The sequence below is a fragment of the Pistacia vera genome, unplaced genomic scaffold (assembly GCF_008641045.1).
Source record: "Pistacia vera cultivar Batoury unplaced genomic scaffold, PisVer_v2 Contig317, whole genome shotgun sequence".
Lineage (NCBI taxonomy): Eukaryota > Viridiplantae > Streptophyta > Magnoliopsida > Sapindales > Anacardiaceae > Pistacia > Pistacia vera.
Window position 1 is genome coordinate 1,032,624 of NW_022196132.1, and position 24,586 is coordinate 1,057,209.

The 24,586-nt window shown below is 38.8% G+C and overlaps 2 protein-coding genes and 1 pseudogene across 3 annotated transcripts; all 3 read left to right on the top strand.

Moving 5' to 3' along the window:
• Positions 1 to 1,490: 1,490 nt before the first annotated feature.
• LOC116136565 lies at positions 1,491 to 4,179 on the top strand (annotated as a pseudogene).
• Positions 4,180 to 6,769: 2,590 nt separating this feature from the next.
• LOC116136610 (anthocyanidin 3-O-glucosyltransferase 2-like) lies at positions 6,770 to 22,763 on the top strand. Of its 2 annotated transcripts, XM_031422280.1 has the most exons (3): positions 6,770 to 7,068; positions 19,033 to 19,257; positions 22,373 to 22,763. In XM_031422280.1, the coding sequence occupies exons 1-3, from the start codon at positions 6,953 to 6,955 to the stop codon at positions 22,683 to 22,685; spliced, it is 654 nt and encodes a 217-aa protein (XP_031278140.1). In that variant the 5' UTR covers positions 6,770 to 6,952; the 3' UTR covers positions 22,686 to 22,763. The 2 variants fall into 2 exon arrangements, with proteins under 2 accessions (XP_031278140.1, XP_031278139.1); XM_031422279.1 differs by lacking the exon at positions 22,373 to 22,763 and having other exon boundaries at positions 6,774 to 7,058; positions 19,023 to 19,648.
• LOC116136607 (pentatricopeptide repeat-containing protein At3g22150, chloroplastic-like) lies at positions 13,668 to 16,222 on the top strand. The gene is given in 4 exon segments (XM_031422277.1): positions 13,668 to 15,890; positions 15,893 to 16,021; positions 16,024 to 16,128; positions 16,131 to 16,222. Coding segments are annotated over 4 exon segments (2,475 nt in total). The 5' UTR covers positions 13,668 to 13,723; the 3' UTR covers positions 16,205 to 16,222.
• Positions 22,764 to 24,586: the final 1,823 nt, after the last annotated feature.

Sequence of the window (24,586 nt, forward strand, 5' to 3'; positions counted from 1 at the left end):
AAAGGCCGCCTTCATCTTTACCTACTTCTAATGTCATTAAGTATAGTAAATTATTAGTTATTGTCTCGCTTATCACTTTAACCTGAACATTTATTTTTCTATACAAATAATTATTGTCTTTGACCTCGATGATTGAATGAATCTTTTAAATTAAGATATAGTCTACTGGTTTATTATCACATGCTGTGAACAACTTACTTGGAGTCTCAGAAAATAATCAACTTACTTGCTCACTCATTTTTCATTAATAAATAATTTTAGTTCAATCTCTGTATAACTTTCATTGAATTTACTCTCACAACTGAAAACAGTCACAATCAATAGGTTCAATGAATAACAAAGCCGAGCTCGTCTTCATTCCTGCACCAGGCGTAGGCCACCTCGGCTGCACCGTGGAGTTGGCCAAGCTCCTCCTCACGCCACCAACGCATCTCCATCACGGTCCTCGTCATGAAATTACCCTCCGACTCCAAAGTTAACATCTATCTAAACTCACTCTCTTCTGGCGACCGCATCAGCTTCCTTCATCTCCCCAATGATGACCTACAAGGATTCAACCCCAAAAAATTCTTCCCTTCTTTCATTGAATGTCATAAAACCCTCGTCAAGAGCCGTCTCTAAGCTTGTTCACTCCAAGTCAGCCTCCCATGACTCACCTCGACTCGCCGGGTTTGTCTCGACTTGTTTGTACCAGCATGATCGATCTTGTGATGAGCATGGAGTTCTTAGCTATTTTCTTCACGTCCAGTGCGGGTTATCTGGGTTTGATGCTTCACGCGCAGGCTCTTTATGATGAGCAGAACAAACACATTATTGAGTTCAAAGACTCAGATTCTGAGTTGGAAGTACCGAGTCTTGTTAACCCAATTCCTGCAAAGTTTTGCCTTCTGTATACTTGGAGAAAGATTGGTCCATGATTGGGTTTGAGCTAGCGAGGAGCTTTCGGAGAGTTCAGGGTATTGTTATAAATTCATTAGTGGAGCTGGAATCCTATGCGATCAAGTCTTTCTCAAATGGTGAAACCAACATCCCACCCGTTCATCCTGTAGGACACATTTTGAATCTTGAGGGTAATAGCATTGACCTAGGGTCAGGACTCAGGTGGGTCCAAAACAAAAGCAGAGATAATGGAGTGGCTTGATGATCAGCCGCCAGCATCAGTTTTGTTCATGGGAAGCTCCGATGAGTATCAGGTGAAAGAGATTGCCTAAGCGCTCGAGCAGAGTAAGCATCGATTCTTACGGTCTCTACGTCAACCTCGACCTAAGCATTTATATAGAGCAAGTGTGACTTGATAGACTTGGTAAACAAACGAGCATGGAAACTTGGTAAGCAAGGCAAGACTTAGACTTTTAAACAATTTGCCATAACTTAGTAATATTATTACATAAGACATACAGGTGTCTCGCTGTTAGCAAAGCATTGACATCATCACTTAGTTATCGTCTTGTTTTTTAATAAATAATTTTACTTCCATTTTTTTATATAAAATCCATTACCTACTCACCAAAATGAAAAAACAATCAATCCACACACAATCAACAGCTTCAATGAACAACAAAGCCGAGCTCGTCTTCATCCCTACACCAGGCGTCGGCCACCTCGGCTCCACTGTGGAGCTGGCCAAGCTCCTCGTCCAACGCCACCAACGCATCTCCATCACGGTCCTCGTCATGAAATTACCCTCCGATTCCAAAGTTAACACCTATCTAAACTCACTCTCTGCCGGCGACCGCGTCAAATTCATTCATCTCCCCAGCGATGAATTTCAAGGATCCAACCCCAAAAGCTTCTTCACTTCGTTCGTTGAATCTCATAAACCCCTCGTCAAAGAAGCCGTCTCTAAGCTTGTTCACTCCGAGTCAGCCTCCGATGGCTCAGCTCGACTCGCCGGGTTTGTTCTCGATATGTTTTGTGCATGCATGGCCGATGTTGCTGATGAGTTTGGAGTTCCTAGCTATATTTTCTTCACGCCCAGTGCGGGTTTTCTGGGTTTGATGCTTCACGCGCAGGCTCTTTATGATGAGCAGAACAGACAGATTACTGAGTTGAAAGACTCGGATTCTGAGTTGGAAGTACCTAGTCTCATTAACCCATTTCCTACTAGAGTTTTGCCTTCTCCGTACCGGGAGAAAGATTGGTCCATGATTCTATTTGAGCTAACGAGGAGGTTTCGAAGGGTTAAGGGCATTGTTGTAAATTCCTTCATTGAGCTGGAATCATATGCGATCAACTCTTTCTCAAATGGTGAAACCAACATCCCACCAGTTTATCCTGTAGGACCCATTCTGAATCTGAATGGTGATAGCATTGATTTAGGTTCAGGTGGGTCCAAAACAAAAGCAGAGATCATGGAGTGGCTTGATGATCAGCCGCCATTGTCAGTTGTGTTTTTATGCTTTGGGAGCATGGGAAGCTTCGTTGAGGATCAGGTGAAAGAGATTGCCTATGCGCTCGAGCAAAGTAGGTATCGGTTCTTATGGTCTCTACGTCAACCTCAATCGAAGAGCCAGTTTGACACTCCGAGTGATTACGCAAATCTAACAGACGTGTTACCAGAAGGATTTCTCAATCGAATAGTTGGGGTTGGAAAAGTGATCGGGTGGGCCCCACAAGTGTCGATATTAGCCCACGAGGCGATCGGAGGGTTCGTATCGCATTGCGGGTGGAATTCGACGCTAGAGAGCATATGGTTTGAAGTTCCAATGGCGACGTGGCCGATGTATGCGGAGCAACAATTTAATGCATTTGAGATGGTGATTGAGTTAGGATTAGCGGTGGAGATTAAAATGGATTATAGGAAGGAATTTTCGGGAGAGAACCAGATGATTGTGAAGTCATATTTAATGCCATTTTGTCATGTATTCAAGATGCGCTTTGTCCATACATCATTTAAAGTTTTTGATAATATGCCGGAACGGGATGTTGTTTCTTGGAATACAATGATTTCTGCTTTTGTTCAGAATGGGTTGGATGATGAAGATTAATCTTGTGTATGAGATGCGAAGCACAATTTATGATTGATTCCGTTACTGTTACTGCTTTGCTTTCAGCAGCTTCAAATCTGGAGAACCGTGATATTGGAAAGCAGACCCATGCTTATCTTTAAGGCATGGCATTCGTTTGAGGGAATGGCAAGTTATCTTATAGACATGTATCAAAATCTGGTTTGATTAGAGCTTCTCAACAAATTTTTGAGAGAAACAATACTGGAGACAGAGATCAAGCCACTTGGAATGCTATGATTGCTGGGTATACCAAAATGGATTGGTTGAGGAAGCTTCATTACTTTTAGGCAGTGCTTGTGCAGAACGTAACTCCCAACGTTGTGACTATAGCATCTGTGCTTCCAGCTTGTAATCCAATGGGAAGTATAGAGTTAGCAGGCAACTCATGGATTTTCTATCCGCCATTTGTTGGACCCAAATGTCTTTGTAGGCTCTGTCTTGTTGATATGTATTCTAAGCAGGGTCAATTCTTATGCTGAAAATGTGTTTGCCCAAACCTCTGAAAAAAATCCGTCCATATACACACATGATATTGGGTTATGGTCATGGGATGAGCGAAAGAGCCTCTCTTTGTTTCATAAAATGCAGAATGTGACATTGAACCTGATGCTGTTGCTTTTGTTGCAGTGTTGTCTGCTTGGTTATGCTGGCTTGGTTGATGAAGGTCTTCAAATATTTGAGTTGATGGAGAGTAAATACAAGATTCAGCCCTCAACTGAGCACTACTGTTGTGTTGCGGATATATTAGGTAGGGTTGGGAGGGTGGTTGAAGCCTATGAGTTTGTCCAAAAATTAGGTGAAGAGGGGAATGTGTTGGAATTTGGGGTTCACTTCTTGGTGCTTGCAAACTTCATGGAAAATCTGAATTGGAGAAGTTTTGCCAAAAGTTGCTTGAATTAGATACAAGAAACAGAATGACGGGCTATCATGTTTGCTCTCAAATATCAGGCGAGAAGGAAACTGGGAAAATGTGACAAAGTAAGGAAAGAGATGAGAAAAAGAGGGTTGAGAAAAGAAGTTGGATGTTCTTGGATTGATACTGGAGGTTATGTGAACCGTTTTGCGTCTAAGGATCAAGACATCCGCAAGTGATGAGATATATGAGATGTTGGAAGGATTAGCCATGGATATGAAAAATGCTGGTTATAGGCCAGCCAAAGCTCCAATCTAGATGCCATCTCACAGTTTAATGAATGAACCGGAATAGTCGTTATAGACTTTGAAATGGGAGAATGAAAACCATGTTTAGTGAAGACCCTAGCTGCAAAAATGTTGGCTGTTGAAGTATCGCTCTCTTTTGCTCCAGGAAATGTAATCCGAGACAATTTCGATCACTGCTCAACTTGCTCAGTTGAGCAGCTCAGTGTTTAGGATGACGCAAATAATCTGGATGTTGCATGGCCTTCAGTGGTCAAGTTAAGCAATGGAGACTAAATCAGAGTAAACTGAATAAACTGCTCACTTTATCAAACAGGTCTATCTCATTGATCAGGTAAATACAGAAAAACTCTCATCCTACATGATGTAAAGATTTGCCTTTAAAAAAATTATATCACTCTCTTGCTCAGCAGCAACGGGGCGTTATTATATATGGTGCATGATTTCTTTATTGGATCTTTGACACTTTCCTAACTGCAGTGGCTGCTTTCTCTTGCTTCTTAGTTATGGATATCTTCTATGTTCTTTCCTCTGTTGTGATCAAAGCACTTTCTTCATATTGTAAAGTGACCTTACCTAAATTTTATCATAGAATCGTCTTTCAGGTGCAAACAAAGAAGAAAATGAAAGATTCAACTGAGAACTATATAAAAATGTAGAAAAAATTGTCATATAGTTTCTATTATTTAAGTTTTAGATACTTTATTCTTGAAACTGTTAGGATTTCTTTAAGCTGATAGTTTAGACATCTTTTCATATCTCAACATATGAAACCATTTCAGGTAGATAAATTGGTAATATGGAGAGTTTGGATCTTATGCTTGAATGATGGATGATTGAAAGGGAAATTTGAACTAATTTTGATCCTAGACAAGAATAAGTTTTAAAACGATAAACCCGAGCAAAAGTTTATAGCCTTTTTTTTATTGACATATAAGATTTGACATTCACTAAGTTGAGAAGAAAATGCCTATTTTGGATTCTCTAGGTCTTTTGTTTTGTTTCCTTCTCCTTGAAACAATTTTTGATAGTTGTCGATGTGATACTCTAATGGATGTTCACAAGATTAATTAGTTCAAAAATTGTAATTTCATTTTCCCTTTTATTGAAAATATCAATTATAATTGTGACAGGAACGAATGTTACATGGATTGCAAAACTCAATAAGACCATATTCTCGCTCTAGCACATCATCATCTGCAATCGGGCAGCATGATCGTGGAGTTGCCAAGGGGTCGACGCCATCTACCGCCTTCTGCCAGTTTGCACCAGTGTTCCTGCAGACCAAATGAATTAAACCTGAGAGATTGAAGGAGCTACAGAACTTAACCCTCAACCGACATTCAAGTTCATATGAAGTGATGCTGAACTTTTTCATATGAATTCCAGCATGTAAATAACATTCTTCTATTACTTTCACACTGAATTTATATGAAGTAACAGTGTTCATGAAATTTCATCAATGTGGTTAAAAAAATAAAAAATAAATACTTATCACCTCAGCAATACAAAGATATTCGAGAAATTTCATTTATATCGTATAGATGTTGAAGAAAAATATTTATGTAGGGTAGTTTCATTGTCTCATCTAAGTAATTTAGTTTTCATAATCACATCACTGTGTTAGTTATTGATGAACATATAAGGTAGTTATTGATTAACAAGTTCATAGGCGGGTGAAGAGTCATTTAATAACACGTGTCACTATTTCATTGGATTTTATTAGTCACGTATGGGATATACTCCTTCATAGTTATGCTTGTATGATGACATGGCATACACAGCACACTCATTCATGAGTTACACGTGTCTCTCCTCTTTTCACTGTTAGCAAAGCAGTGACATGCATACCCAGCGCACTCATTGCATGAGTTACACGTGTCTCTCTCTTTTCACTGTTAGCAAAGCAGTGACATCATTTACAATTATTTACGTATGTAAATCCATAAAAGCTTCATATAATTTTACTCACAACCACAAAAGGGCTCATCAATCTCCACACAATGAAGAAAAGCTCAGCTCGTCTTTATTCCTAACCGGGCATCGGCCACCTCGTCTCCACCTTGGAGCTAGCCAAGCTCCCGTCCACCACCACCACCACCTCTCCATCACCGTCCTCGTCATGAAAGTACCATCTGACTCCAAAGTCAACGCCTACCTCGACTCAATCTCGTGAGCCACCGTATCAATCGTTCATCTTCCCAACGATCACCTTCCACTTCCTGGATCCAATCCCAGAAAATTCTTCCCTTATATATTGAATCTCATAAACCCTCGTCAAAGCAGCTGTCTCTAACTTCTTCACTCCGAATCAGCCTCCGACTCACCCAGACTCCGGGTTCGTTCTCGACATGTTTTGTACAGTCATGATCGATATTGCTGATGAGCTTGGAGTTCCGAGCTATATTTACTACACATCGAGCGCAGGGTCTCTCGGTTTGATGTTTCACGCGCAGGCTTTTATATGATCAGAACATGCACACCGCTGAGTTAAAGACTCGGATACTGAGTTGGAAGTCCCGAGTCTCGTTAACCCAATTCCTGCTAAGGTTTGCCTTCTGCGTACTTGGAGAAAGATTGTCTATGATGTGTTTTGAGCAAGCGAGAGGTTCCGAAGGGTTAAGGGTATTGTTGTAAATTCATTTATGGAGCTGGAATCCAATTGATAAAGTCTTTCTCAAATGGTGAAACCAACTCCCACCCGTTTATTCTGTAGGACCCATTTTGAATCTTGAGGTGATAGCATTGATTTAGGGTCAGGTGGGTCCAAAACAAAAGCAGAGATCATGGAGTGGCTTGATGATCAGCCGCCATCGTCGGTTGTTTTCCTATGCTTCGGGAGCATGGGAAGTTTCGATGAGGATCAGGTGAAAGAGATTGCCTGTGCGCTCGAGCAGAGTGGCATCGATTCTTATGGTCCTTACGTCAACCTCCCCAAAGGGTCAGTTCCCCATACCGAGTGACTACACAAATCCAAACGACGTGCTGCCAAAAGGATTTCTTGATCGAAGGTCAAGATTGGAAAAGTAATCGGATGGGCTCCCCAAGTGTCAATCTTAGCCCACAAGCGATCGGAGGGTTCGTATCACACTGTGGTGGAATTCTACACTAAGAGCATATGGTTTGGCGTTCCAATTGCGACTGCCTATAGGAACGAGCAACAATTGAATCCTTTGAAATGGTGATTGAGTTGGGATTAGCGGTTGAAATTAAATGGATTACAGGAAGGATTATTCAGGAGAGAAACAAGTGATTGTGAGCGCTGGGAGATAGAGAGAGGGATCAGGAAATTGATGAGCTGATATAACAAAGGAAAACTTGAAGGAGATGAGCGAAAAGAGTAGAAAGCCATGATGGAAGGTGGATCTTCATCACGTCATTGGGTTGCTTCATCGATGATGTGATTAGCAATTTGGAATAAATTACAGGAAAAACATTTCATGTATAAGATTTGACATTGGCATACTTTGGATGGATTCTCTTGGTTTTTTGTTTTTATTTCGAGTAAACGATTTTTTTTCTCACACAAGGTTTGCCTTAATGACTTTTCCACCCAATTGTCAGTTCCGGTAGTAGTTTTTGTGGAGGGCGAAGACTTGTACATACCCAAAGTTTACTGTAATGACAAGTTGGTACCCAAAAGGTTTTGAAACGCAAATGGTACCTTCCGTCATATTCGGTTGATGATTTTTGTTTATATAGTGAAAAGACTAAAATGCCCTTCAAAGTTTCAATTTTTGTTTTTTATAAATTTAAAAATCTCAAAAAACCCCCTAGGTTTGCTAATTTAATTAAACACCCCCATATATAAAAAGTTTTAAATAACAAAAACACCCCCACCACCCAATGCCAGATTCCGGCCACCAGCGGAATCTGGCCGAAAAACTGCATTACGACACAGATCCCCATCGGATCTGTGTCGTAAAGTGCCGATGTGGCCTTTCAGGCCAGATCCGCCACGGATCTGCCGAAAAGGCCAGATCTACTGCCAGATCTGGCCGTCGACGCCGCAGATGGAGTTTTGCAGCGTCGACGGCCAGATCTAGCCGTAGATCTGCTGCTCTTTTCCGCCCAGATCAGCCACGGATCTCCGGAAAAGGCCAGATCGACGCTTACGACACAGATCCGACGGGTCTGTGTCGTAACGCAACTTTCCGGCCAGATTCCGGCGGTGGTGGCCGGAATCTGGCACTTGCCAGTGGGGGGTGTTTTTTGTTTATTTTATAAAACTTTTATATATTGGGGTATTTGTGAAATTTGTAAACTTAGGGGGTTTTTTGAAATTTTTAAATTTATAAAAAACTAAAATTCAAACTTTTAAGGGTATTTTAGTCTTTTCACTATTAATAAAACTAATAAACAGAAATCACTAAAAGAACATGACGGAAAGTACCTATTTGTCATTTCAAAATCTTTGATACCAACTTGTCGTTATGATAAATCTTGGGTATGTATAAGTCGTTCTCCCTTTTTGTGATGTAAAGACATTATTGTTAATTAATATTTAAATCTAAAATTAAATTTGAAATGAAGTATAGGGCTTGGGCGTTGACACGTGTCTATCAGAGTTGACATTTGAAAGAAACTGTAAAAGAAAGGCAGTAGTCATTCGACTTATGCGTGTTCTTGAAGCGGAGACTCTTGGGTTTGGGCGACGTCTTCGACTGCCTTCTAGTGGCTATTTACGATGACCGGTAGTGTTACGGCGAGGTAGACTGGCAGTGAGTGGCTGTTTGCGAGTTTAGGGTTTGGGTTCGTGTATAGTGTTAACGATAGGGGTTAAGGGTTGTTGACAGGGACTTTTTTCGGCAAACGGCGAGGTTTTCGGCGACTTCTGTGACAAGTTGGTCTTCTGATCCCTTTTTAAAATTTGTTTAGGCTTTCATTTGTCCTTCCTAGTATCTATGATTCCAAAACTTCTTTTCTAGAGTTTGATTTTCTGTTTGTGACGTAATGTGTTGAAGTTTATTGGGGTGTTGATGCATATATGTTAGTGAGTGTGATGCAAAATTGCTTTATTTGTTCGACCGGTTTGAGTTGATGTGTTGCATGTTCAATTCCTTTTCTTTTAGCTGACAATTTATAAAGCCTGAAGTCTTTGTGAACTATGGCTGACTGGATTGCATGTATCGGTTGGGAAAAAAATTGAAGTTTGCATGTTAGTTTAGAGCTTAGCCGAATGCATTGGTGGGAACCTGAAATGGGCGTTTCGTAATGAAAATCTCTGACTTGCTTTTGGGTGGTAATTGGATTCTTTTGGGTTGAACATCTCGGCTGGAATGATTTGGAGGACAATTACATTAAGCTCAGCTCCAAAAAGGATGACTCTTGTTGTCTTTTTGCTTGTTAATTATAATTAACGTACTTAGCTTTTCATAAGATTAATTGGTTTTCGATGTTGAATTGAGCAAGACTTATAATGATCTGAAACAGCAGCCCGCCAATAGTTTAAAAAACAGGGGCAGAGCAAGCAGAGGCGGGTAGAGCAGAAGCGAGGAAGGCAGAAGCTTCACCAATTTATCGACCCAGAAAAAAGTAGCAAAGGTAGTCTCAACAGCATCCAGTGGATCAGCATCAGAGGCGAAGCATTGAATCAGATCCAACTAACCTATGGAAATGCAGTACAGCTACATCTAAGCTAATGTGAGTTGTTGATTCAGCTTAGACTATGGTCATGCATGTGGGTTTGGGTTATTGCAGAAAGTAGAGGTAGAAGGCTGACTGGATTGATGGGCTCACATACTTTAGTATATATAGTATGTATATATTATTCTATTTTATAATGATCAAATTATTTTCTCAGGTGACACTGGAATCTTGGCTTCTAAATTATGTCCCATTGTTCAATTGCCTGTCGTTGTTTCTATAAGATTGCATTTTACACTTGTTTTGCTTTATTGTTAATGTTGAGCTCTTTGTTAGCCTTGAATCCTAGGGATCTTTTATGTGTGTGATTTAGTGTGAATGAATTATGCCAATTGCTTCCATGGAGGATAAATTCTGAGTAATTGTTCGCTTCTAGTTGCAGTAGATTGCTGAAAGTGGAAATGTAATGTTTTTTTGAATTTCTATGGTTGCAGCATAAAATGTTGAGGTTCGACTCTTTTACTTTTGTAAATATGTGGCGTATGAGGAATTTTGATATTGTTTCATGATGCTTCATTTTGAACTCCATACATGACCTGTGTCGTTTTTAGGATATGTTCAACTACAAATTTATTACGTATGTATTATAAGTTTGTGGAAATTCTGAGTAAAAGTTATTGTTTTAATCTGTTTCGGGTCATAACCCTGGAGATCAGAAGGGTTTGTAGTACAAGAAGCACCAGAATTAAAACCTGATTTTTATTTACCATTTTGTCACCTAGACAGATCAAATACTGGTCTAGATTTATGATGGTGGCATGATGGGGAATGAGATTGAATTGGTTTGACTTTTTGAATGGAATTGTACGATGACAATGAATTGGCTTTGTATATTTGAATGTGAATTGTGACTGACAATGAAGTGATTTTAACTCCATTTTGTGATCTCCCAATTATAAAACCTACTAGTTTTTTTTCTACCAATTGAAGTTCTTTGTATGCCCTCCATTTTTTTTTTCTTTTTTGTTTACAATTCGCGAATTGCATTTTGATTTTCAATCTACTCTCTTGTTGGGTTTAAATTGACAAAATTTCATTATATAAATGTCAATTTATTTTGCATCAAACTCAGGTCAAAATGGTAATTTCAATAGTTTCAAAATTTGAAACCTCAAAGGTTACCGGTTGATTTTTAGCATTGGGGACAAATTTCACCAACAGTACCACGTCAACAAATAACATATTCGAAAAATTTCACCTATGTCGTATATATGTATAATAAAAAATAATTATATAGGACAATTTTACATTTCATCTAAGCGATATGTGAAACCCATTCAATGAAATATGACATCATTAAGTTGGAAAAACTATTTAGACAAGATTTGACATTGGCATACTTTCCTTTGTTCTCTTTTTTTTATTGCTTTTATTTCCTTCTCCTCGGAACAGAGTTTTCAATATCTTACATGGATCCGGAACTCAAAAAGACCTATTTACCGTATACCGCATCATCTTCTAAATAAAAATGCTGATATAGGCCGTCTCTCAGTTTAATGAAAATAAACTCAGAAGATAATGACAAAGATTGAAAATTAATCCATGTGAGAAGTTCAGTGCCTGAATTGAAGCAAATGCAAATTATGCCTGTATCAAAGCCGCGCCTTCAGTCTTTACCTACTTCTAATGTCATTAAGTAATAAATTATTAGTTAATAATTGTCTTCGCTTTATCACTTTAACCTTTACGTAACATGAACATTTATTTTTTCTATAACAATATAAATTATTTTGTCTTTGACCTCGATGATTGATGAATACTTTTTAATTAAGATATAGTCTACTGGTTTTAATTATCACATGCTGTGAACAACTTACTGAGTCTCAGAAAATAATCAACATTACTTGCCCACTCTTTTTCATTAATAATAATTTTAGTTCAATCTCTGTATAACTTTCATTGAATTTACTCACAATACTGAACGAACATCACAATCAATAGGTTCAATGAATAACAAAGCCAGAGCTCGTCTTCATTCTCCTGCACCAGGCGTAGGCCACCTCGGCTGCACCGTGAGTTGGCCAAGCTCCTCCTCAACCGCCACCAACGCATCTCCATCACGGTCCTCGTCATAAATACCCTCCGACTCCAAAGTTACACTCTATCTAAACTCACTCTCTTCTGGCGCCGCATCAGCTTCCTTCATCTCCCCAATGATCCTACAGGTTTCACCCCAAAAAATTCTTCCCTTTTTCATTGAATGTCATAAACCCCTCGTCAAAGAAGCCGTCTCTAAGCTTGTTCACATCCAAGTCAGCCTCCCATGACCACCTCGACTCGCCGGGTTTGTTTCTCGACTTGTTTGTACCACATATCGATCTTGCTGATAGCATGGAGTTCTTATCTATTTTTTCTTCACGTCCAGTGCGGGTTATCTGGTTTGATGCTTCACGCGCAGGCTCTTTATGATGAGCAGAACAAACACATTATTGAGTTCAAAGACTCAGATTCTGAGTTGGAAGTACCGAGTCTTGTTAACCCCAATTCCTGCTAAAGCATTTAAGTTTATAAAAAAGTTAGCCAGTAAATAATAACAGAGAAAGAAGTTAATTGAACCCAATAGGATTGTGTATAACTTTTATTAAAGATAATTAAGATTATTCTTTATTAATGACATATTTCCTAATACATCATCAATAAAGCGTCCAAATGCAGCAAATGAAGATCCTCCTTCCATCACTGCTTATATGCTCTTTTCACTCATCTCTTTCACCTTCTTCCTCACTGCATTATCACTCTCCATCACACATTTTATAGCTCTTGCTATTTCATTTCCCAATACTACTTCCCCATTAGTGATCCTATAATCTACTCTCAACTCCACAACCAATCCCAAATCTTTCACCATTTGGAAATCATTAAGCTGCTGCTCAGCATACATAGGCCATGTCACAATTAGAACACCAAACCACAAACTCTCCAAGATTGAATTCCACCCACAATGTGACACAAATCCTCCCACTGATTTATGAGCCAACACCTCCTTTTGCGGTGCCCGTCCACACACCAAACCCTTGTCCTTTGTTCTTTCCAAGAACAAATTTCATTATCTCATCAGCTTTTTCTGTCTCATCACTCTGACGTCCCTTTACATCAATAACTGGTCCGACTGTGTAAATTGCTGGCATATGATCAATTACCAACCCAGCAAGAGTAGCTGAATTAGAACTGGAAATCACATGCTTGACAATCGCTTCTTTAACACAAGTTTTATGAGAATCTATGAACTCAACCCCAGACTTTCCTACAGATTTATGAGCATCTTTTGAAGATTGATGAACCTTATTGCAGAATTAGATTCTGCAAGTGATTTATAAAACGTATGTGTAACAAGATTTCCAGCAAGAATAGGATCCATGAGAAGAATAGTCACTGAGAAACGTCCATCATCTCGCTCTAGCAATCCCTGTGCAAACTCAACTTCAGAAACCAAGTGGCCTGCAGCAGCTATAGGGATGAACACAAGCTCAGCTTTCTTCATTGTTGGCGATGGCAGAGGAAAATGAAATGAAAATTTGTGATTTCTTTTCTTCTGGGTAGTGGATAAGGATGTGGACCACTCCTTTGATAAAGTAGTGGTCTTGTTGGATACGTATATGAAATCAATCAACCGACAACCATGTTACACAGAAAGTCTTTTGGTCATGGAAAAGCCTGACATATACAGTAATAGAAGTTGTAATTAAGGATTAACAATAAAATAAAAAAATGAAATAAATTTACACCACAAAAATAATTTTAATCTATTTAAAAATTATTAGAATTTAGTAATTTACCCTAGTCTAAATAAATGAATAAAAAAGTGCTTTTGGTAAAAGCACTTTAGTTGATTGTAAAGCCTTTTGACGAGTTTGAAAGGATAACAGAAAACCAGAGCCTTAAAACTGCCAACAAAACTCACTCATCCATCCATGGCCTCCTCTGTTCCTCTTCCGCCGCCGCCACCACCGCCCACCACTTTTCCGCCACCCCTTTCCCTTTCACCGCCCCTTCCCAAACTCAAAACCCCCACAATTCGTTCCCGCCTGAGTAAAATATGCCAGGAAGGCCAACCTCATTTAGCCCGCCAACTGTTCGACACAATTCCCCGCCCTACTACCGTCCTTTGGAACACCATCATTATCGGTTTTATTTGCAACAAAATGCCACAAGATGCCATTTTGTTCTATGCCCAGATGAAAAAATCCGCTCCTTATACTTTGTGTGATAACTATACTTACTCTTCGGCTCTCAAGGCTTGTGCCGCGACACGCAATTTGAGAGTCGGTAAAGCTGTTCATTGCCATCTTATTAGGGGCTTATTGAACCCCAGTAAGATTGTGTATAACTCTCTGTTGAATATGTACTCTACTTGTTTGAGTTCTGTGGCGGATAGTGAAATTGGTGGGTGTGGTTATTCTGATTTTGATTATTCGAAGTATGATTTAGTTTGTAAAGTGTTTGATACGATGAAAAGGAGAAATGTTATTGCTTGGAATACAATGGTTTCATGGTACGTAAAGACAGAGAGATATGCAGAAGCGGTTAGGCAATTTAGGATGATGATGGTGAAGGGAATTAGACCCAGTACTGTTAGTTTTGTTAATGTTTTCCCGGCTTTGTCGAGTTTAGGGGACTATAAGAATGGTAACGTACTTAATGGACTGCTTGTTAAATTGGGAAGTGAATATGTAAATGATTTGTTTGTTGTGAGTTCGGCTATTTTTATGTATGCTGAGCTTGGTTGTCTTGATTTCGCTAGGAAGATTTTTGACTGTTGTTTGGAGAGAAATACTGAGGTTTGGAACACTATGATCGGTGGGTATGCACAGAGTAGTTCTCCTGTCGAAGCTATTGAGCTTTTCATTGAAGCTATGTTATCAGATGAAATTGGTTTTGATGAGGTGACTTTTTTATCGGTCTTAACTGCAGTTTCACAGTTGCAGCGATTGGCCTTAGCTCAACAGCTGCATGCCTATATAATTAAGAATTTGGCAACATTGCCAGTTATTGTATTGAATGCCATTATTGTCATGTATTCAAGATGCGGCTTTGTCCATACATCATTTAAAGTTTTTGATAATATGCCGGAACGGGATGTTGTTTCTTGGAATACAATGATTTCTGCTTTTGTTCAGAATGGGTTGGATGATGAAGGATTAATGCTTGTGTATGAGATGCAGAAGCAACAATTTATGATTGATTCCGTTACTGTTACTGCTTTGCTTTCAGCAGCTTCAAATCTGAGAAACCGTGATATTGGAAAGCAGACCCATGCTTATCTCTTAAGGCATGGCATTCAGTTTGAGGGAATGGCAAGTTATCTTATAGTCATGTATGCAAAATCTGGTTTGATTAGAGCTTCTCAACAAATTTTTGAGAGAAACAATACTGGAGACAGAGATCAAGCCACTTGGAATGCTATGATTGCTGGGTATACCCAAAATGGATTGGTTGAGGAAGCTTTCATTACTTTTAGGCAGATGCTTGTGCAGAACGTAACTCCCAACGTTGTGACTATAGCATCTGTGCTTCCAGCTTGTAATCCAATGGGAAGTATAGAGTTAGGCAGGCAACTTCATGGATTTTCTATCCGCCATTTGTTGGACCCAAATGTCTTTGTAGGCTCTGCTCTTGTTGATATGTATTCTAAGTCAGGGTCAATTTCTTATGCTGAAAATGTGTTTGCCCAAACCTCTGAAAAAAATCCTGTCACATATACCACAATGATATTGGGTTATGGTCAACATGGGATGAGCGAAAGAGCTCTCTCTTTGTTTCATAAAATGCAAGAATGTGACATTGAACCTGATGCTGTTGCTTTTGTTGCAGTGTTGTCTGCTTGTAGTTATGCTGGCTTGGTTGATGAAGGTCTTCAAATATTTGAGTTGATGGAGAGTAAATACAAGATTCAGCCCTCAACTGAGCACTACTGTGTTGCGGATATATTAGGTAGGGTTGGAGGGGTGGTTGAAGCTATGAGTTTGTCCAAAATTAGGTGAAGAGGGAATGTGTTGGAAATTTGGGGTTCACTTCTTGGTGCTTGCAAACTTCATGGAAAATCTGAATTGGGAGAAGTTGTTGCCAAGAAGTTGCTGAATTAGATACAAGAAACAGAATGACGGGCTATCATGTTTGCTCAAATATCTATGCAGAAGAAGGAAACTGGGAAAATGTTGACAAAGTAAGGAAAGAGATGAGAAAAAGAGGGTTGAGAAAAGAAGTTGGATGTTTTGGATTGATACTGGAGGTTATGTGAACCGTTTTGCGTCTAAGGATCAAGAGCATCCGCAAAGTGATGAGATATATGAGATGTTGGAAGGATTAGCCATGGATATGAAAATGCTGGTTATAGGGCCAGCCAAAGCTCCAATCTAGATGCCATCTCCAGTTTAATGAATGAACCGGAATAGTCGTATAGACTTTGAAAATGGGAGAATGAAAACCATGTTTAGTGAAGACAACTAGCTGCAAAAATGTTGGCTGTTGAAGTATCGCTCTCTCTTTGCTCCCGGAAATGTAATCCGAGACAATTTCGATCACTGCTCAACTTGCTCAGTTGAGCAGCTCAGTGTTTAGGATGACGCAAATAATCTGGATGTTGCATGGCCTTCAGTGGTCAAGTTAAGCAATGGAGACTAAATCAGAGTAAACTGAAAAAACTGCTCACTTTATTCAAACAGGTCTATCTCATTGATCAGGTAAAATACAGAAAAACTCTCATCCTAGCATGATGGTAAAATTTGCGCTTTAAAAAAATTATATCACTCATGCTCAGCAGCAACGGGGCGTTATTATATATGGTGCATGAATTTCTTTTATGGATCTTGACACTTTCCTAACTGCAGTGGCTGCTTTCTCATTGCTTCTTAGTTATGGATATCTTCTATGTTCTTTCCTCTGTTGTGATCAAAGCACTTTCTTCATATTGTAAAGTGACCTTACCTAAATTTTATCTAGAATCTGTCTTTCAGGTGCAAACAAAGAAGAAAATGAAAGATTCAACTGAGAACTATATAAAAATTGTGAGAAAAAATTGTCATAAGTTTCTATATTTAAGTTTTAGATACTTATTCTTGAAACTGTAGGATTCTTTAAGTGATAGTTTAGACATCTTTCATATCTAACATATGAAACCATTTCAGGTAGATAATTGGTAATTGGAGGGTTGGATCTTATGCTTGATGATGGATGATTGAAAGGGAAATTTGAACTAATTTTGATCCTAGACAAGAATAAGTTTTAAACAGATAAAACCCGAGCAAAAGTTTATGCCGTTTTATTGACATATAAGATTTGACATTCATAAGTTAGAAGAAAATGCCTATTTTGGATTCTCTGGTCTTTTGTTTGTGTTCTTCTCCTTGAGAAAGTTTTGATATGTTGCGATGTGATACTCTAATGGGTTCACAAGATAATTAGTTCAAAAATTGTAATTTCATTTTCCCTTTATTGAAAATATCAATTATAATTGTGACAGGAACGAATGTTACATGGATTGCAAAATCAATAAGACATATTCTCGTCTAGCACATCATCATCTGCAATCGGGCAGCATGATCGTGGAGTTGCCAAGGGAGTCGACGCCATCTACCGCTTCTGCCAGTTTGCACCAGTGTTCCTCTGCAGACCAAATGAATTAAACCTGAGAGATTGAAGGAGCTACAGAACTTAACCTCAACCAGACATTCTAAGTTCATATGAAGTGATGCTGAACTTTTTCATATGAATTCAGCATCGTAAATAACATTTTTTATTAATTTCACACTGAATTTATAGAAGTAACAGTGGTTCATGAAATTTCATCAATGTGGTTAAAAAATAAAAAAATAATACTTATCACCTCAGCAATACAAAGATATTCGAGAAATTTCATTATATCGTATAGATGAATGAGAAAAATATTTATGTAGGTAGTTTCATTGTCTCATCTAAGTAATTTAGTTTTCATAATCATCATCTGTGTTAGTTATTGATGAACATATAAGGTAGTTATTGATTAATCAAGTCATAGGCGGGTGAAAGAGGTAATTAATAACACGTGTCACTATTTCATTGGATTTATTAGTATGGGATATACTCCTTCATAGTATATGCGTTGTATGATGACATGGCATACACAGCACACTCATTGCATGAGTTACACGGTCTCTCCTCTTTTCACTGTAGCAAAGCAGTGACATGCATACACAGCGCACTCATTGCATGAGTTACACGGTTTCTCCTCTTTTCAATGTTAGCAAAGCAGTGACATCATTTCAATTATTTAGTATGTAAATCATAAAAGCTTCATATAATTTTACTCACAACCAACAAAAGGGCTCATCAATCTTCACACAATGAAGAAGAAAGCTCAGCTCGTCTTTATTCCTATACCGGCATCGGCCACTCGTCTCACCTGGAGCTGCCAAGCTCCTGCTCCACCACCACCACCACCTCTCATCACCGTCCTCGTCATGAAAGTACCATCTGACTCCAAAGTCAACGCCTACCTCGACTCAATCTCTGGAGCCACAGTATCAACTTCGTTCATCTTCCCAACGATCACCTTCCACTTCCTGGATCCAATCCCAGAAAATTCTTCCTATATATGAACTCATAAACCCTCGTCAAAGCAGCTGTCTCTAAGCTTCTTCACTCCGATCAGCCTCCGATGACTCACCAGACTCGCCGGGTTCGTTTCGACATGTTTTGTACAGTCATGATCGAATTGCTGATGAGCTTGGAGTTCCGAGTATATTATACTACCACATCGAGCGCAGGGTCTCTCGGTTTGATGTTTCACGCGCAGGCTCTTTATGATGATCAGAACATGCACACCGCTGAGTTGAAAGACTCGGATACCGAGTTGGAAGTCCCGAGTCTCGTAACCCAATTCCTGCTAAGGTTTGCCTTCTGCGTACTTGGAGAAAGATTGGTCTATGATTGTGTTTGAGCAAGCAGGAGGTTCCGAAGGGTTAAGGGTATTGTTGTAAATTCATTTATGGAGCTGGAATCCAATATGATAAAGTCTTTCCAAATGGTGAAAAACAACATCCCACCGTTTATTCTGTAGGACCCATTTGAATCTGAGGGTGATAGCATGATTTAGGGTCAGGTGGGTCCAAAACAAAAGCAGAGATCATGGAGTGGCTTGATGATCAGCCCGCATCGTCGGTGTTTTCCTATGCTTCGGAGCATGGGAAGTTTCGATGAGGATCAGGGGTGGAAGTAGATTAGTTGTGCGTCGCCAGCAGAGTGGGCATCGATTCTTATGGTCCTTACGTCAACCTCCACCAAAGGGTCAGTTCCCCATACCGAGTGACTACACAAATCCAACGAACGTGCTGCCAAAAGGATTTCTTGATCGAACGGTCAAGATTGGAAAAGTAATCGGATGGGCTCCCCAAGTGTCAATCTTAGCCCACAAGGCGATCGGAGGGTTCGTATCACACTGTGGTTGGAATTCTACACTAGAGAGCATATGGTTTGGCGTTCCAATTGCGACGTGGCCTATAGGGAACGAGCAACAATTGAATGCCTTTGAAATGGTGATTGAGTTGGGATTAGCGGTTGAAATTAAAATGGATTACAGGAAGGATTATTCAGGAGAGAATCAAGTGATTGTGAGCGCTGGGGAGATAGAGAGAGGGATCAGGAAATTGATGGAGAATGATAATAAGACAAGGAAAAACTTGAAGGAGATGAGCGAAAAGAGTAGAAAAGCCATGATGGAAGGTGGATCTTCATTCACTTCATTGGGTTGCTTCATCGATGATGTGATTAGCAATTTGGAATAAAATTACAGGAAAAACTATTCATGTATAAGATTTGACATTGGCATACTTTGGATGGATTCTCTTGGTTTTTTGTTTTTATTTCGCTTAAACGATTTTTTTCTCACACAAGGTTTCCCTTAATGGCACTTTTCCACCCAATTGTCAGTTCCGGTAGTAGTTTTTGTGATGTAAGGACATTATTGTTAATTAATAATTTAAATCCAAAATTAAAATTTGAAATTGAAGTATAGGGCTTGGGCGTTGACACGTGTCTATCAGAGTTGACATTTGAAAGAAACTGTAAAAGAAACGCAGAAGTCATTCGACTTACGCGTGTTCTTGAAGCGGAGACTCTTGGGTTTTGGGTCGACGTCTTCGACTGCCTTCAAGTGGCTATTTACGATGACCGCTGAGTGTTAACGGCGAGGTAGACTGGCAGTGGAGTGGCTGTTTGCGAGTTTAGGGTTTTGGGTTCATGTATAGTGTTAACGATAGGGGTTAATGGTTGTCGACAGTGATTTTTTTGGGCAAACGGCGAGGTTTTGGTGACTTCTAGTGACAAGTTGGTCTTCTGATCCCTTTTTTAAAATTTGTTTAGGCTTTCATTTGTCCCTTCCTAGTAGTTTTATGATTCCAAAACTTCTTTTCTAGAAGTTTGATTTTCTGTTTTGACGTAATGTGTTGAAGTTTATTGTGGTGTTTGATGCATATATGTTAGTGAGTGTGATGCAAAAATTGGCTTTATTTGTTCGACCGGTTTGAGGTGATGTGTTGCATGTTCAATTCCTTTTCTTTTAGCTGAACAATTTGATAAAAGGCTGAAGTTTTTGATGAAACTATAGGCTGACTGGATTGCATGTATCGGTTGGGAAAAAATTTGAAGTTTGCATGTTAGTTTAGAGCTTAGCCGAATGCATTGGTGGGAACCTGGAAATGGGCGTTTCGTACTGAAAAATCTCTGCCTTGCTTTTGGGTGGTAATTGGATTGTTTTGGGTTGAACATCTCGGCTGGAATGATTTGGAGGACAATTACATTAAGTTCAGCTCCAAAAAGGATGACTCTTGTTGTCTTTTTGCTTGTTAATTATATATTAACGTACTTAGCTTTTCATAAGATTAATTGGTTATCGATGTTGAATTGAGCAAGACTTATAATGAATCTGAAACAGCAGCCCGCCAATAGTTTAAAAAACAGGGGCAGAGCAAGCAGAGGCAAAGGCACCTCCAAAGGCCTAGGCAGAGGCGGGTAGAGCAGAAGCGAGGAAGGCAGAAGCTTCACCAATTTAAGTCGACCCAGAAAAAAGTAGCAAAGGGAGTCTCAACAGCATCCAGTGAATCAGCATCAGAGGCGGAAGCATTTGAATCAGATCCAACTAACCTAGTGGAAATGCAGATACAGCTACATCTAAGCTAATGTGAGTTGTTGATTCAGCTTAGACTATGGTCATGCATGTGGGTTTGGGTTATTGCAGAAAGTAGAGGTAGAAGGCTGACTGGATTGATGGGCTCACATACTTTAGTATATATATATGTATGTATATATTCTATTTTATAATGATCAAATTATTTTTCTCAGGTGACACTGGAATCTTGGCTTCTAAATTATGTCCCATTGTTCAATTGCCTGTCGTTGTTTTCTATAAGATTGCATTTTACACTTGTTTTGCTTTATTGTTAATGTTGAGCTCTTTTGTTAGCCTTGAAGATGCCTAGGGATCTTTTTATATGTGTGTGATTTAGTGTGAATGAATTATGCCAATTGCTTCCATGGAGGATAAATTCTGAGTAATTGTTCGCTTCTAGTTGCAGTAGATTGCTGAAAGTGGAAATGTAATGTTTTGTAATTGAATTTCTTGATGGTTGCATGATAAAAGTTTGAGGTTAGACATCTTTCTAGTTTTGTAAATATGTGGCCTATGAGGAATCTTTTGATATTGTTTCATGATGCTTCATTTTGAACTCCATTACATGACCTGTGTCGTTTTTAGGATATGTTCAACTACAAATATTATATAGTGTATGTATTATAAGTTTGTGGAAATTCTGAGTAAAAGTTATTGTTTTAATCTGTTTCAGGTCATAACCCTTGGAGATCACAAGGGTTTGTAGTACAAGAAGCACCAGAATTAAAACCTGATGTTTATTTACCATTTTTGTCATCTAGGACAGATCAAATACTGGTCATATTTTTGCTCTATGTATATAATACTGATCATAGATTTATAATGGTGGCATATAGGGAGATGGAGATTGAATTGGATTTGAAATTTTTGAATGAGAATTGTGACGATGACAATGAATTGGCTTTGATATATTTGAATGTGAATTGTGACTGACAATGAAGTGATTTTAACTCCAATTTTGTGTTCTCCCAGTTTAAAACCTACTAGTTTTTTTTATCCAGATTGAAGATCTTTGTATTGCCCTCCTTTTTTTTTTTCTCTTTTTTGGTTTACAATTCAACGAATTGCATTGTGATTTTCAAATCTACTCTCTTGCATAGTTAGTAAATACGGGTACGGTAAAAAAACGGTACGGGAATTTTACGGGAATGATACGGCAAACGATGAAAAATACGTTTATAAAAATTCGGCCTTAAAATTTGGATACGGGAAAAATATGATACGGGTATATACGGGTTTAATACGGTATATTGTCAATAATACGTTTTGAAAAATACGGTAATATTAATCCTGATTTTATTATTTTTTATGATCATTGAATTAATTATTCTCTATTTTTCGTTATAGGTGTATGATTTATATTTTTTTAATTATAATATTTTAGTTTATTATTACCGAATTCTACACTAGAGAGCATATGGTTTGGCGTTCCAATTGCGACGTGGCCTATAGGGAACGAGCAACAATTGAATGCCTTTGAAATGGTGATTGAGTTGGGATTAGCGGTTGAAATTAAAATGGATTACAGGAAGGATTATTCAGGAGAGAATCAAGTGATTGTGAGCGCTGGGGAGATAGAGAGAGGGATCAGGAAATTGATGGAGTATGATAATAAGACAAGGAAAAACTTGAAGGAGATGAGCGAAAAGAGTAGAAAAGCCATGATGGAAGGTGGATCTTCATTCACTTCATTGGGTTGCTTCATCGATGATGTGATTAGCAATTTGGAATAAAATTACAGGAAAAACTATTCATGTATAAGATTTGACATTGGCATACTTTGGATGGATTCTCTTGGTTTTTTGTTTTTATTTCGCTTAAACGATTTTTTTCTCACACAAGGTTTCCCTTAATGGCACTTTTCCACCCAATTGTCAGTTCCGGTAGTAGTTTTTGTGATGTAAGGACATTATTGTTAATTAATAATTTAAATCCAAAATTAAAATTTGAAATTGAAGTATAGGGCTTGGGCGTTGACACGTGTCTATCAGAGTTGACATTTGAAAGAAACTGTAAAAGAAAGGCAGTAGTCATTCGACTTATGCGTGTTCTTGAAGCGGAGACTCTTGGGTTTTGGGTCGACGTCTTCGACTGCCTTCTAGTGGCTATTTACGATGACCGGTGAGTGTTAACGGCGAGGTAGACTGGCAGTGGAGTGGCTGTTTGCGAGTTTAGGGTTTTGGGTTCGTGTATAGTGTTAACGATAGGGGTTAATGGTTGTCGACAGTGATTTTTTTGGGCAAACGGCGAGGTTTTGGTGACTTCTAGTGACAAGTTGGTCTTCTGATCCCTTTTTTAAAATTTGTTTAGGCTTTCATTTGTCCCTTCCTAGTAGTTCTATGATTCCAAAACTTCTTTTCTAGAAGTTTGATTTTCTGTTTTGACGTAATGTGTTGAAGTTTATTGTGGTGTTTGATGCATATATGTTAGTGAGTGTGATGCAAAAATTGGCTTTATTTGTTCGACCGGTTTGAGTTGATGTGTTGCATGTTCAATTCCTTTTCTTTTAGCTGAACAATTTGATAAAAGCCTGAAGTCTTTGATGAAACTATAGGCTGACTGGATTGCATGTATCGGTTGGGAAAAAAATTGAAGTTTGCATGTTAGTTTAGAGCTTAGCCGAATGCATTGGTGGGAACCTGGAAATGGGCGTTTCGTAATGAAACATCTCTGACTTGCTTTGTGGTGTAATTGGATTCTTTTGGTGGTGAACCATGCTCGGCTGGATGATTTGGAACATTACATTAACCTCAGCTCCAAAAAGGATGACTCTTGTGTCTTTTTGCTGTTATTATTATTAAAGTACGTAGTCTTTTCAATAACTATAGTTGGTTTTCGTATGTTGAATTGAGCAAGCTTATAAGATCTGAACACGCAGCCCGCCCAATAGTTAAAAACAGGGGCAGAGCAAAGCAGAGGCGGGTAGAGCAGCCAAGCGAGGAAGGAGACTGCACCAATTTACAGTCGAACCAGAAAAAGTAGCAAAGGTAGTTCAACAGCATCCAGTGGATCAGATCAGAGGCGGAACATTTGAATCAGATCCACTAACCTAGTGGAAAATGCGCATACAGTACATCTAACGCTAATGGTAGTGTTTGATTCAGCTTAGACTATGGTTCCTGCATGTGGGGTTTGTGGTTATTGCAGAAAGTAGAGAGAAGCTGATGGATTGATGGGCTCACATACTTAGTATGATAGTTATTTATGTATATATATATTTATTTTACTACATGATCAAATTATTTTTAAGGGCACTGGAATCTGGGCTATAAATTATGTCCCATTGTTAATTGCACTGTCGTTGTTTTCTATAAGATTGCATTTTACACTTGTTTTGTTTATTGGTAATGTTGAGCTCTGTTGTAGCCTTGAAGATGCCTAGGGACTCTTTTTAGTGGTGTGATTTAAGTGTGAATGAATTATGCCAATTGCTTCCATGGAGGTACAATCTGAGTAATTGTTCGCTTCTAGTGCTGTAGATTGCTGAAAAGTGGAAAGGAATGGTTTAATTGAATTTTAGATGTGGCAGCAAAAGTTGGAGGTTCGACCTCTTGTTACTTTGTAAATTGTGCGGTAGGAGAATTTTTGATATTGTTTCCTGCTGCTTCATTGTTGAACCCAGTACATGACCTGT

Bases quoted from the DNA above. Each gene is read 5' to 3' on its own strand.
- LOC116136610 (XM_031422280.1), top strand. From the start codon at position 6,953: ATGGAGTGGCTTGATGATCAGCCGCCATCGTCGGTTGTTTTCCTATGC. The intron at 7,069-19,032 runs CATCGATTCTTA...CCAGCAGAGTGG, and splicing joins TGTGCGCTCGAGCAGAGTGG to GCATCGATTCTTATGGTCCT. The intron at 19,258-22,372 runs GTTTGGCGTTCC...AGAGAGCATATG, and splicing joins TCTACACTAGAGAGCATATG to GTTTGGCGTTCCAATTGCGA.